The sequence below is a fragment of the Pristiophorus japonicus genome, chromosome 8 (genome assembly GCF_044704955.1).
Source record: "Pristiophorus japonicus isolate sPriJap1 chromosome 8, sPriJap1.hap1, whole genome shotgun sequence".
In the NCBI taxonomy this organism is placed as follows: domain Eukaryota; kingdom Metazoa; phylum Chordata; class Chondrichthyes; family Pristiophoridae; genus Pristiophorus; species Pristiophorus japonicus.
This window is the reverse complement of record NC_091984.1, coordinates 7,106,148-7,118,770: the sequence shown is the minus strand read 5'-3', so window position 1 is coordinate 7,118,770 and position 12,623 is coordinate 7,106,148. Positions and strand designations below refer to the sequence as shown.

Sequence of the window (12,623 nt, the reverse complement as noted above, 5' to 3'; positions counted from 1 at the left end):
ACTGATAGGGGAGACTGGAACTCGAGAGCATAATCTTAGAATAAGAGGCTGCCGATTTAAAACTGAGATGAGGAGAAATTTCTTCTCTCAGAGGGTTGTGGATCTGTGGAATTTGCTGTCTCAGAGAGCTGTGGAAGCTGGGACATTGAATAAATTTAAGACAGAAATAGACAGTTTCTTAAACGATAAGGGAATAAGGGGTTATGGAGAGTGGGCAGGGAAGTGGACCTGAGTCCATGATCGGATCGGTCATGATCATATTAAATGATCATAGCAGGCTCGAGGGGCCATATGGCCTACTCCTGCTCCTATTTCTTATATTCTTATGTTCTTATGAATACCAACATTAGTTTCCCAGTATCAGAATGGGCAGCAAACTGGCTACAAAACAGAAAACAGAGAGTTGGTGTTCAGGTAAGTTACAGAAACAATTTGGACTCGGAATTCGGAAGTACAATTTCAAAATTTGCGGAAGTTAACAAATTGGTGGTTGGAGTTAATACAGAGGGGGACTGCAACACTAAACAGGAATATATTAATAAACTACAGAATGGGCGAGTATTTGAAAAATGAATTTCAATCTAGCTCAGTGTGAGGCTGTACATTTGGTAGGAAGTATAAGAAGGCTATATACTCCTTGGAAAATAAGTCTAAATGGGACAGAGGAACAGACGTCGCTACGGGCACAGATACACAAATCACTAAAAGTAGCTTCGCAGGTTAATAAGGCCATAAATAAAGCACATTTACAGGGACCGCGCGCAAAAAAAATTGAAGGAACATTGCATAAACATTGGATGAACATAAATTCAGATAGTTATCAGATGCTATCTTACATGCACAACATGTATTCGGTACTGCTTAGAAATGATTTAAAGATAAAAGTTGAAAACGTGTTATCTTCTGGTCTCTGTCAATCAGTGCTGTGAAATAGAGCTGTACCCTCTTTAGAGCCTGTGTCAGCATCAATTCCGCACCTCAGTAATCCCTCAGCAAAGATTACTACTGCCATCCTCATTGGTGCTAGATGAGAACTCACCTGTCGTCATACTCTGGATATTGGGAGAGGAAAGATGCAACGCCAGTCACTTTCTTCGGGTAAAAGAGTTGTGGAGATGAGCAGCCAAACTCCACTCTAAAATGGATAGGGCACATTCCAGTACGCAGTGCATTCTGGATATAGATGTCTGCCATTGGAGCCCAGAATCTAGGAAGAAGAAGGAGGCCACATACTCCTTGGAAAATAAATGTCGAAGAGCAGAGGAACAGATGTCTCTATGGGCACAGATACACAAATTATTAAAAGTAGTGACGCAGGTTAATAAGGCCATAAATAAAGCACATTTTAAGATCGGGCCAGGGAGAATCGCTTTTGCGAGTTCTAAATTTGAATGAAGTATTACTATGTTTTTTCCTTGGCTGCAGTTCGAGTCTATCTCTGACCCATGAGGTGAAAGTGGATAGATGAATGTGAAGCTCGAGCTCCAGCTCACGTTCAATTTCTGTCCCATCCAGTGGGCTGGATAGAGTGACCTGTCCGGCCGGATATGGCCCACGGGCCGTATTTTGCCCACCACTGGTATAGATATTTTTACGGGGAAGCTAAATAAACACATGAGGGCGAAAGGAATAGAAGGATATGCTGATAGGGTGAGATGAAGAGGGGTGGGCGGAGACTCGAGTGGAGCATAAACACCAGCACGGCCTAGTTGGGCCGAATGGCCTGTTCCTGTGCTGTACATTCTGTGTAATGTGACAACCTTCTGTCCTATTGGGAATAGTGTCACTGACACAAGTAAATCCTCACAATCCCCTGTTAATTATTGCCTGCCCCTCAATCTCTCACTTCCAACCTGGGTCTCATCAATAGGACTGTGTGAAGGGAATCAGTTCCCAACAATCCACTTCCTTTCAACACACAAAACCAGCAGCCCAGCAAGCTCAGTAACTCAACAGTCCTCTCAATTCAAATCTGCTCCAGTAACAAATCCTTTCATGAAGTGGTGTTTTGGCTCTGAGTAAACCTGTCAGCCTCTTAATTACAACCAGCCTGCCACACACCAGGCCATTCACCAGACAGGCTGTTCAGTTCTAGTTATTAGAATGAAGATTGTTTTCATACAAGGAGCAATCCGGGAGTGAACTCCCAGAGGCCCCACTGACGGACTGCGTACCTGAATGGGATAGCACTGTGTAACAATGAAAGTGTACTGGCCTTTTCGTGAAGGTCGGCTGTGAGTGCTGCAGGGAGAGGGTGTGAGAGATGAACAGGAAGCAGGGAGCCAGTCACTCTTGTTATGTATGTAAACACGACCAATGTGTAAAACTTGCCACCAGGGGGCACACCTGTGGGTGACCTAAGGGTCACCAGCACATAGAAACATAGAAACATAGAAACATAGAAAATAGGTGCAGGAGCAGGCCATTCAGCCCTTCTAGCCTGCACCGCCATTCAATGAGTTCATGGCTGAACATGAAACTTCAGTACCCCCTTCCTGCTTTCACGCCATACCCCTTGATCCCCCGAGTAGTAAGGACTTCATCTAACTCCCTTTTGAATATATTTAGTGAATTGGCCTCAACTACTTCCTGTGGTAGAGAATTCCACAGGTTCACCACTCTCTGGGTGAAGAAGTTTCTCCTTATCTCGGTCCTAAATGGCTTACCCCTTATCCTTAGACTGTGACCCCTGGTTCTGGACTTCCCCAACATTGGGAACATTCTTCCTGCATCCAACCTGTCCAAACCCGTCAGAATTTTAAACGTTTCTATGAGGTCCCCTCTCACTCTTCTGAACTCCAGTGAATACAAGCCCAGTTGATCCAGTCTTTCTTGATAGGTCAGTCCCACCATCCCGGGAATCAGTCTGGTGAATCTTCACTGCACTCCCTCAATAGCAAGAATGTCCTTCCTCAAGTTAGGAGACCAAAACTGTACACAATACTCCAGGTGTGGCCTCACCAAGGCCCTGTACAACTGTAGCAACACCTCCCTGCCCCTGTACTCAAATCCCCTCGCTATGAAGGCCAACATGCCATTTGCTTTCTTAACCGCCTGCTGTACCTGCATGCCAACCTTCAATGACTGACGGACCATGTGACCCAGGTCTCGTTCCACCTTCCCTTTTCCTAATCTGTCACCATTCAGATAATAGTCTGTCTCTCTGTTTTTACCACCAAAGTGGATAACCTCACATTTATCCACATTATACTTCATCTGCCACGCATTTGCCCACTCACCTAACCTATCCAAGTCACTCTGTAACCTCATAGCATCCTCCTCGCAGCTCACACTGCCACCAAACTTAGTGTCATCCGCAAATTTGGAGATACTACATTTAATCCCCTCGTCTAAATCATTAATGTACAATGTAAACAGCTGGGGCCCCAGCACAGAACCCTGCGGTACCCCACTAGTCACTGCCTGCCATTCTGAAAAGTACCCATTTACTCCTACTCTTTGCTTCCTGTCTGACAACCAGTTCTCAATCCACGTCAGCACACTACCCCCAATCCCATGTGCTTTAACTTTGCACATTAATCTCCTGTGTGGGACCTTGTCGAAAGCCTTCTGAAAGTCCAAATATACCACATCAACTGGTACTCCTTTGTCCACTTTATTGGAAACATCCTCAAAAAATTCTAGAAGATTTGTCAAGCATGATCTCTCTTTCACAAATCCATGCTGACTTGGACCTGTCATGTCACCATTTTCCAAATGCGCTGCTATGACATCCTTAATAATTGATTCCATCATTTTACCCACTACTGAGGTCAGGCTGACCGGTCTATAATTCCCTGCTTTCTCTCTCCCTCCTTTTTTAAAAAGTGGTGTTACATTGGCTACCCTCCACTCGATAGGAACTGATCCAGAGTCAATGGAATGTTGGAAAATGACTGTCAATGCATCCGCTATTTCCAAGGCCACCTCCTTAAGTACTCTGGGATGCAGTCCATCAGGCCCTGGGGATTTATCGGCCTTCAATCCCATCAATTTCCCCAACACAATTTCCCGACTAATAAAGATTTCCCTCAGTTCCTCCTCCTTAATAGACCCTCTGACCACTTTTATATCCGGAAGGTTGTTTGTGTCCTCCTTAGTGAATACTGAACCAAAGTACTTGTTCAATTGGTCTGCCATTTCTTTGTTCCCCGTTATGACTTCCCCTGATTCTGACTGCAGGGGACCTATGTTTGTCTTTACTAACCTTTTTCTCTTTACATACCTATAGAAACTTTTGCAATCCGCCTTAATGTTCCCTGCAAGCTTCTTCTTGTACTCCATTTTCCCTGCCCTAATCAAACCCTTTGTCCTCCTCTGCTGAGTTCTAAATTTCTCCCAGTCCCCAGGTTCGCTGCTATTTCTGGCCAATTTGTATGCCATTTCTTTGGCTTTAATACTATCCCTGATTTCCCTAGATAGCCATGGTTGAGCCACCTTCCCTTTTTTATTTTTACGTCAGACAGGAATGTACAATTGTTGTAATTCATCCATGCTGTCTCTAAATGTCTGCCATTGCCCATCCACAGTCAACCCCTTAAGTATCATTAGCCAATCTATCTTAGCCAATTCATGCCTCATACCTTCAAAGTTACCCTTCTTTAAGTTCTGGACCATGGTCTCTGAATTAACTGTTTCATTCTCCATCCTAATGCAGAATTCCACCATATTATGGTCACTCTTCCCCAAGGGGCCTCGCACATTGAGATTGCTAATTAATCCTCTCTCATTACACAACACCCAGTCTAAGATGGCCTCCCCCCTAGTTGGTTCCTCGACATATTGGTCTAGAAAACCATCCCTTATGCACTCCAGGAAATCCTCCTCCACCGTATTGCTTCCAGTTTGGCTAGCCCAATCTATGTGCATATTAAAGTCACCCATTATAACTGCTGCACCTTTATTGCATGCACTCCTAATTTCCTGTTTGATGCCCTCCCCAACATCAGTACTACTGTTTGGAGGTCTGTACACAACTCCCACTAACGATTTTTGCCCTTTAGTGTTCTGCAGCTCTACCCATATAGATTCCACATCATCCAAGCTAATGTCTTTCCTAACTATTGCATTAATCTCCTCTTTAACCAGCAATGCTACCCCACCTCCTTTTCCTTTTATTCTATCCTTCCTGAATGTTGAATACCCCTGGATGTTGAGTTCCCAGCCCTGATCATCCTGGAGCCACGTCTCCGTAATCCCAATCACATCATATTTGTTAACATCTATTTGCACAGTTAATTCATCCACCTTATTGCGGATACTCCTTGCATTAAGACACAAAGCCTTCAGGCTTGCTTTTTTAACACCCTTTGTCCTTCTAGAATTTTGCTGTACAGTGGCCCTTTTTGTTCTTTGCCTTGGGTTTCTCTGCCCTCCACTTTTCCTCATCTCCTTTCTGTCTTTTGCTTTTGCCTCATTTTTGTCTCCCTCTGTCTCCCTGCATAGGTTCCCATCCCCCTGCAATATTAGTTTAACTCCTCCCCAACAGCACTAGCAAACACTCCCCCTAGGACATTGGTTCCGGTCCTGCCCAGGTGCAGACCGTCCGGTTTGTACTGGTCCCACCTCCCCCAGAACCGGTTCCAATGCCCCAAGAATTTGAATCCCTCCCTGCTGCACCACTGCTCAAGCCATGTATTCATCTGCGCTATGCTGCGATTCCTACTCTGACTAGCACGTGGCACTGGTAGCAATCCCGAGATTACTACTTTTGAGGTCCTACTTTTTAATTTAGCTCCTAGCTCCTTAAATTCTTTTCGTAGGACCTCATCCCTTTTTTTACCTATGTCGTTGGTACCAAGGTGCACCATGACAACTGGCTGTTCTCCCCCCCATTTCAGAATGTCCTGCCCCCGCTCCGAGACATCCTTGACCCTTGCACCAGGGAGGCAACATACCATCCTGGAGTCTCGGTTGCGTCCGCAGAAACGCCTATCTATTCCCCTCACCATCGAATCCCCTATCACTATCGCGCTCCCACTCTTTTTCCTGCCCTCCTTTGCAGCAGAGCCACCTACGGTGCCATGAACTTGGCTGCTGCTGCCCTCCCCTGATGAGTCATCCTCCCCAACAGTACTCAAAGCAGTGTATCTGTTTTGCAGGGGGATGACCACAGGGGACCCCTGCACTATCTTTCTTGCACTGCTCTTCCTGCTGGTCTTCCATTCCCTATCTGGCTGTGGACCCTTCTCCTGCGGTAAGACCAACTCACTACACGTGATACTCACGTCATTCTCAGCATTGTGGATGCTCCAGAGTGAATCCACCCTCAGCTCCAATTCCGCAACGCGGACCGTCAAGAGCTCGAGGCGGATACACTTCCCACACACGTAGCGCCCAGGGACACCGGAAGTGTCCCCGAGTTCCCACATGGTACAGGAGGAGCATATCACGTGACCGAGTTCTCCTGCCATGTCTTAACCTTAGATTCCCTTAAATTGGTAATAACAATGTTGCAGTTCACTTACTGATATAAAAAAGAAAAGAAAAGCTACTCACCAATCACCAGCCAATCACTTACCCCATTGGCTGTGACGTCACTTTTTGATTACTTTCTACTTCTCTCCCACTGTAGCTGCACCGGTACGCCTTTGATAGGTCGCTCCCCTCTCACCAACTGCCGCTGGCTCTCGATCTCCCGCTGGGCCTTTGATAGGTCGCTCCCCTCTCACCAACTGCCGCTGGCTCTCGATCTGCCGCTGGGCCTTTGATAGGTCGCTCCCCTCTCACCAACTGCCGCTGGCTCTCGATCTCCCGCTGGGCCTTTGATAGGTCGCTCCCCTCTCACCAACTGCCACTGGCTCTCGATCTCCCGCTGGGCTTTTGATAGGTCACTCCCCTCTCATCAACTGCCGCTGGCTCTCGATCTCCCGCTGGGCTTTTGATAGGTCACTCCCCTCTCACCAACTGCCGCTGGCTCTCGATCTCCCGCTGGGCTTTTGATAGGTCGCTCCCCTCTCAGCAACCGCCGCTGGCTCTCGATCTCCCGCTGAGCTTTTGATAGGTCGCTCCCCTCTCACCAACTGCTGCTGGCTCTCGATCTCCCGCTGGGAGACTACCATGCTGCCTCCTCACTCTGGAGTTACAATAAAGAGACCAAGGTCACAACAGTTTGAGCTGAAGATGCACAGTCATGTGGAGTTATTCTAAACATAACAATTGGCGACGAGTAACAGATCATGAATTTTCACGCAGTTGTGGCTGCCATTGGTATTCTTGAGAGTTTTTTTGAAGGTGATGATTGGGAAGCCTTCATTGAGCATCTTGCCCATACTTCGTGGCCAACGAGCTGGAAAAGGAAGAAACCGCGGTCAAGAACAGGGCGATTCTCCTCACCCTTTGCGGGTCCACGATATATGGCCTCATCAAAAATCTGCTAGCAGTGATGAAACCAATGGAGAAGACATATGAAGGGTTGTGCATGCTGGTTTGGATACACCTCAAGCTGAAGGAGAGCATCTTGATGGCCAGCTATCGCTTTTATACGCACCACCACTCTGAGGGCCAGGACGTGGCGAGCTATGTCACCGACCTAAGACGTCTTGCGGGACTGTGCATACTTGCTGGATTTTTGGGGGAAGTGTTGTGGGACTTTTTCGTGCTTGGAATCGGCCACGAGGTCATCCTTCGCAAACTGCTGTATGCCGAATCCCTAGATCTGAGCAAGGCCATCACGATAGCCCAGGCTTTTATGTCCATGATAACACTAAACAGATATCATTGCAGCATTGGAACTCACCGGCAAGTACTTTGCAATAATAATGCCTTCAGCAGGCAGAACTGTACATGGCAGGGCCTACACGCCTGCAGAGGCCAGACCTAGAATGACTCAGAACCCGCTGTGGGGCGTGAATGCAAATCCATTAGCACCATGTTGGCGCTGCGGGGATAATCATCGAGCCCATCAATGTCGATTCCAAAACTACACGTGCAAGAGCTGTGAAACAATGGGGCACCTCCAGCGAATGTGCAAACGTACTGCGACTCACCACGTGGCAGAGTCAGCAGAAGATGACCGATCCGGCGTCGACCACACTGAACGAGTAGGAGAGACAACTCAACCTGAGGATGAAGAGGAAGTGTATGGGATACACACCTTCACCACCAAAAGCCCTCCGATAATGTTAAAAGTTAAACTTAACAGCACTCCAGTCTCCATGGAATGGGACATGGGGGCCAGTCAATCAATTATGAACCAGAAGGCATTCGAGAGGCTGTGGGGTGACAGAGCACAATGACCCAAACTGATCCTGATTCAGGCAAAGCTGCGCCCCTACACCAAGGAACTGATACCAGTTATTGGTAGTGCAGACATAAGAGTATTCCATGAGGGAGAGGTGCACAATTTACCATGGTGGATTGTTTCAGGTGATGGGCCAATGCTGCTAGATAGAAGGTGGATGGGGATGATTCGATGGAACTGGGAAGTCCTCTGTGTACCTTCTCCGGCAAACGACGTCCCCCTTGCTCAAAGGCTGAGCAAGCCCCCACCTTCAGCTGAACCAGGCATCGAAGTGCAGATCCATTTGCAGATCCTCGAGGCACAGGTCGCTCATCACGACCACAAGGAGGTAAAGATCAACCGTGCAGTGGTACAGGCACGGTACCCACCACCCAAAGCTGACGGCCTCTTCGCGACGATGGAAGAGGCTCCAGGTTGACAAAGCAGAGTGGGACTCCGGCCGAAACGATCCAAATTCGTCTTCCCGACGCCAGAGGCAAAATCCTTGGGGAGGAAGATCGCAGCTGTCAGCATCACGGACACGGTCAAGACTGCGTCCAGACCACGGAACGAAAGTGCGTCCAGATTACGGGACGAGAGTGCGTCCAGCCACGGGACGAGAGTGCGTCCAGACCACGGGATATCGCCGCAACAAAACAGAGGCATGTGTTGCCCAGCAAGGAAGATGACTGGGCTTGGGGCAAAGGAAAAGGGGCAGCCACTGAGAAGGCCAGGAACCCACTATTTTCCAATAAGTTGTTTGCATTGTGTAACTCATGTGAGCGCCCATTCGTGGCAAATGATGGATTATCACATGGGGTGGGGCGTACTTTACAACAAGCCAAAGTAGCAAGCGAACCCCAACCAGTTGTACATGTGTCCAATAAGTTACCCAAGACTATAGCCTGCGTTCACGGGATAAAAGAGACATACCAAAGTGAGTCCCAATATTTGCTTGAGTCAGGCAAGCTGCCTATCTCATAGTTTTTGGAGAGCAGAGGCACCATTATCGATGCTTTGCCTCGAATAGGTCCAACACCGTCTGTGCACTGTAACATGATCCGCCACGGGCCAGGCACAGAGAATGGCGTCGATGCCCTTCCGTCGCAAAGACGTAATGTTCATCCCATCAGATTGGTCCATATGGGACAACCCTGCAACGTTGCAAAGAAAGGCAGTGAGGCTACACACAGTTGGTGGTCCTGGGCCTCCATACCATGGCCCAGGATTCACGGGGCTCACCCTGCTATCCCCGGTGCTACGCAGTCACCGGGCTGAATCACTCAGAACCAGGTCTTCCTTATGCTATCAGCAAAGAATGCACCATGATCCTATGACTCCTCCATGCGACATCAGAATAAATGAAGTAGACCATGTTCATGGCCGCAAATGGGCTGCTAGCACTCTATTAGCCAAAGAGGGGAATGGAGTGTGTGTGATGAAAATGGAGTGTTTGTTGTGAAACCATGTACTGGGCAAATGCAGAAAGCATTTGGAACAGACCAAACTGTGAACTACAGGTAACCAGGACCTACTGGAAAGGACCTGGCCCCCAGCGACCCACTAACACAATCGACCTCGCTGTCAACCACGAGGATGAACCCACCATGTTCGACAGTCTGATCAGACCAGTCGCGCGGCTGTGCAGCAATGATCCAACCGACTCACCCATGCCAGGATTTCAACTCAGGTGATCAACCCGGGAACGCAGAGCCCCGGATCGCCTTAACTTGTAAATAACTTGTACATAAGAATTTGGGGGGGGGTGGGGATGATGATGTTATGTATATAAACACTACCATTGTGCAAGACTTGCCATGAGGGGGCGCACCTGTGGGAGACCCAAGGGTCACCTTCACAACCTGGGCAAGCAGGTATAAAAGGCAGACTACCATGCTGCCTCCTGACTCTGGAGTTACAATAAAGAGACCAAGGTCACAACAGTTTGAACTTAAGATGTACAGTCATGTGGAGTTATTCTAAACGTAACAACAGAGATATTCATTGCTGTTTATTGTGTTCCTAACGCAGATGAGACTGCACACAGGGGGGTTAAAGTAACAGTGACCTCAGTCTTTATTGAGACACTCCAGAGCGTGGAACAGGCCTTTGGGGCCGGCTTATATACGGTGCTCCCAAGGGATGCTGGGATCCCTTGGGACTTCAGAGGATGCGTTCCCTGGTGGTGGAACATGGGAGTACATGCTTTACAGATGCACAACATCACTCCCCCCCAAAGTCAAAGTGAAAAACATTTCCAAGGTGAGGCGGTTGGGAGTCTTTCTTTATCTGGTGGACCACCTCGGTACAAATGTCTGTTCTGTTGTGCCCTCGCTGGGCTGGCGTGTTGTTGGCCCTGCAGGGCTGCCGGGTGAGCCTGGCCTTGCTGGGCTGTTGGGCTTGATGGGTTCGATTTCCTGGTCCGGGGTGATGTCGTTGATCCTTTGGGTGTGTGTTGTGGGCTCGAAAAAGGTGGTGTCTGCTGTGGGTTGTTCAGGGCAGTCTGTGAACCGCAGCCTCGTTTGGTCCAGGTGCTTTCTGCAAATTTGCCCATTGTATAGTTTGACTACAAACACCCGACTCCCTTCTTTAGCTATCACTGTGCCGGCGATCCATTTGGGACCATGTCCATAGTTTAGCACATACACAGGGTCATTCAGATCAATTTTCCATGACAGTGGCACGACCATCGTTTACATTTTGTTGCTGCCGCCTGCTCTCTACCTGATCATGCAGGTTGGGGTGAACCAACGAGAGTCTGGTTTTAAGTGTCCTTTTTAGGCACCCCTGTGAGCGAGTGGGGTCTCGTGCGGTAGGTGAGCAGCACTCGGGACAGACGGGTTTGGAGTGAGCCTTCTGTGACTCTTTTAAGGCCCTGTTTGATTGTTTGTACTGCCAGCTCTGCCTGCCCATTGGAGGCTGGTTTAAACGGGGCCGAGGTGACATATTTGATCCCATTGCGGTCATGAATTCTTTAAATTCGGCACTGGTGAAACATGGCCCGTTGTCACTGACCAGTATGTCAGGCAGGCCGTGGGTGGCAAATATAGCCCTCAGGCTTTCAATGGTGGTGGTGGCAGTGCTTCCCGACATTATTTCACATTCAATCCATTTTGAAAAAGCATCCACTACCACCAGGAACATTTTACCGAGAAACGGGCCCACATCATCGATATGGATCCTTGACCATGGTCTGGAGGGCCAGGACCACAAACTTAATGGTGCCTCCCTGGGCGCATTGCTCAACTGAGCACACACGCTGCATTGCCGTACACAAGACTCTAAGTCAGAGTCGATACCGGCCCACCACACGTGGGATCTGGCTATTGCTTTCATCATTACTATACCCGGGTGTGTGCTATGGAGATCCGAACTGCTCCTCTGACAGTGCAGCGCTCCCTCAGTACTGCCCCTCCGACAGTGCAGCGCTCCCTCAGTATTGCCCCTCCGACAATGCAGCACTGGCCCTCTGATAATGCAGCACTCCCTCAGTACTGCCTCTCCAACAGTGAAGGGAGAGTTGGTAAGTTAGATTGGGAAACTGCATTAAAATGTATGATGGTAGACAAGCAGTGGCTAGCATTTAAATAATTAATGCATAATTAAGGCCCAAAAACCATACAGAAGAAGTAATCCGATTGTGGCTAACAAGACAAGTAAATCAAAGGAAGAGGCTTATAATGATGACAAAAAGAGCAGTAAGCCTGAGGATTGGGTGGATTTTAGAATTCAGCAAAGGAGGACCAAGAACTTGATAAGGAAATGGAAAATAGAATATGAGAGTAAACTAGCTGCAGATATAATAACAGATTGTAAAAGCTTCTATAGGTATGTAAAAAGGAGAGGATTAGTGGAAATAAATGTGGGTCCCCTACAGACTGTGACAGCAGAAATTATAATAGGGAATAAGGAAATGGCAGAGAAATTAAACAAATACTTTGTGTCTGTATTCACAGAAGAAGACACGAAAACTGCCTGGAAATAGTGCTATATCAGGGGTCTAGCCAGAATGAGGAACTCAAAGAAATTAGTATTAGTAAAAAAATAGCACTGGAGAAATTAATGGGACCGACTGAAAGCCGATAAATCCCCTGGACCTGATGGCCTACATCCTAGGGTTTTGAAAGAGGTGGCTATAGAGATAGTGGATGCATTGGTTGTCATCTTCCAAAATTCCATAGATTCTAGAATGGTTCCGCAGATTGAAGGTAGCTAATGTAACCTGCTATTTAAGAAATGAGGGAGGAAGAGAGAAAACAGGGAACTACAGACCAGTTAGCCTGACATCAATAGTAGGGAAAATGTTAGAATCTATTATTAAGGATGTGGTAACAGGGTACTTAGAAAAGAAAATAGGATTGGGCAGAGTCAACATGGATTTATGAAAGAGGAATCTTGTTTG

At 47.7% G+C, this 12,623-nt stretch overlaps 1 protein-coding gene across 1 annotated transcript in view; it reads left to right on the top strand.

Annotated features, from left to right (window-relative positions):
* LOC139268369 (netrin-G1-like) overlaps window positions 1-12,206 on the top strand; it is an 81,534-nt gene extending 69,328 nt beyond the window's left edge. The window contains exon 8 of the mRNA XM_070886439.1: window positions 11,846-12,206. Coding sequence (XP_070742540.1) covers window positions 11,846-12,206 — 361 coding nt within the window. The remainder of the gene's footprint in view (window positions 1-11,845) is intronic.
* Window positions 12,207-12,623: the final 417 nt, after the last annotated feature.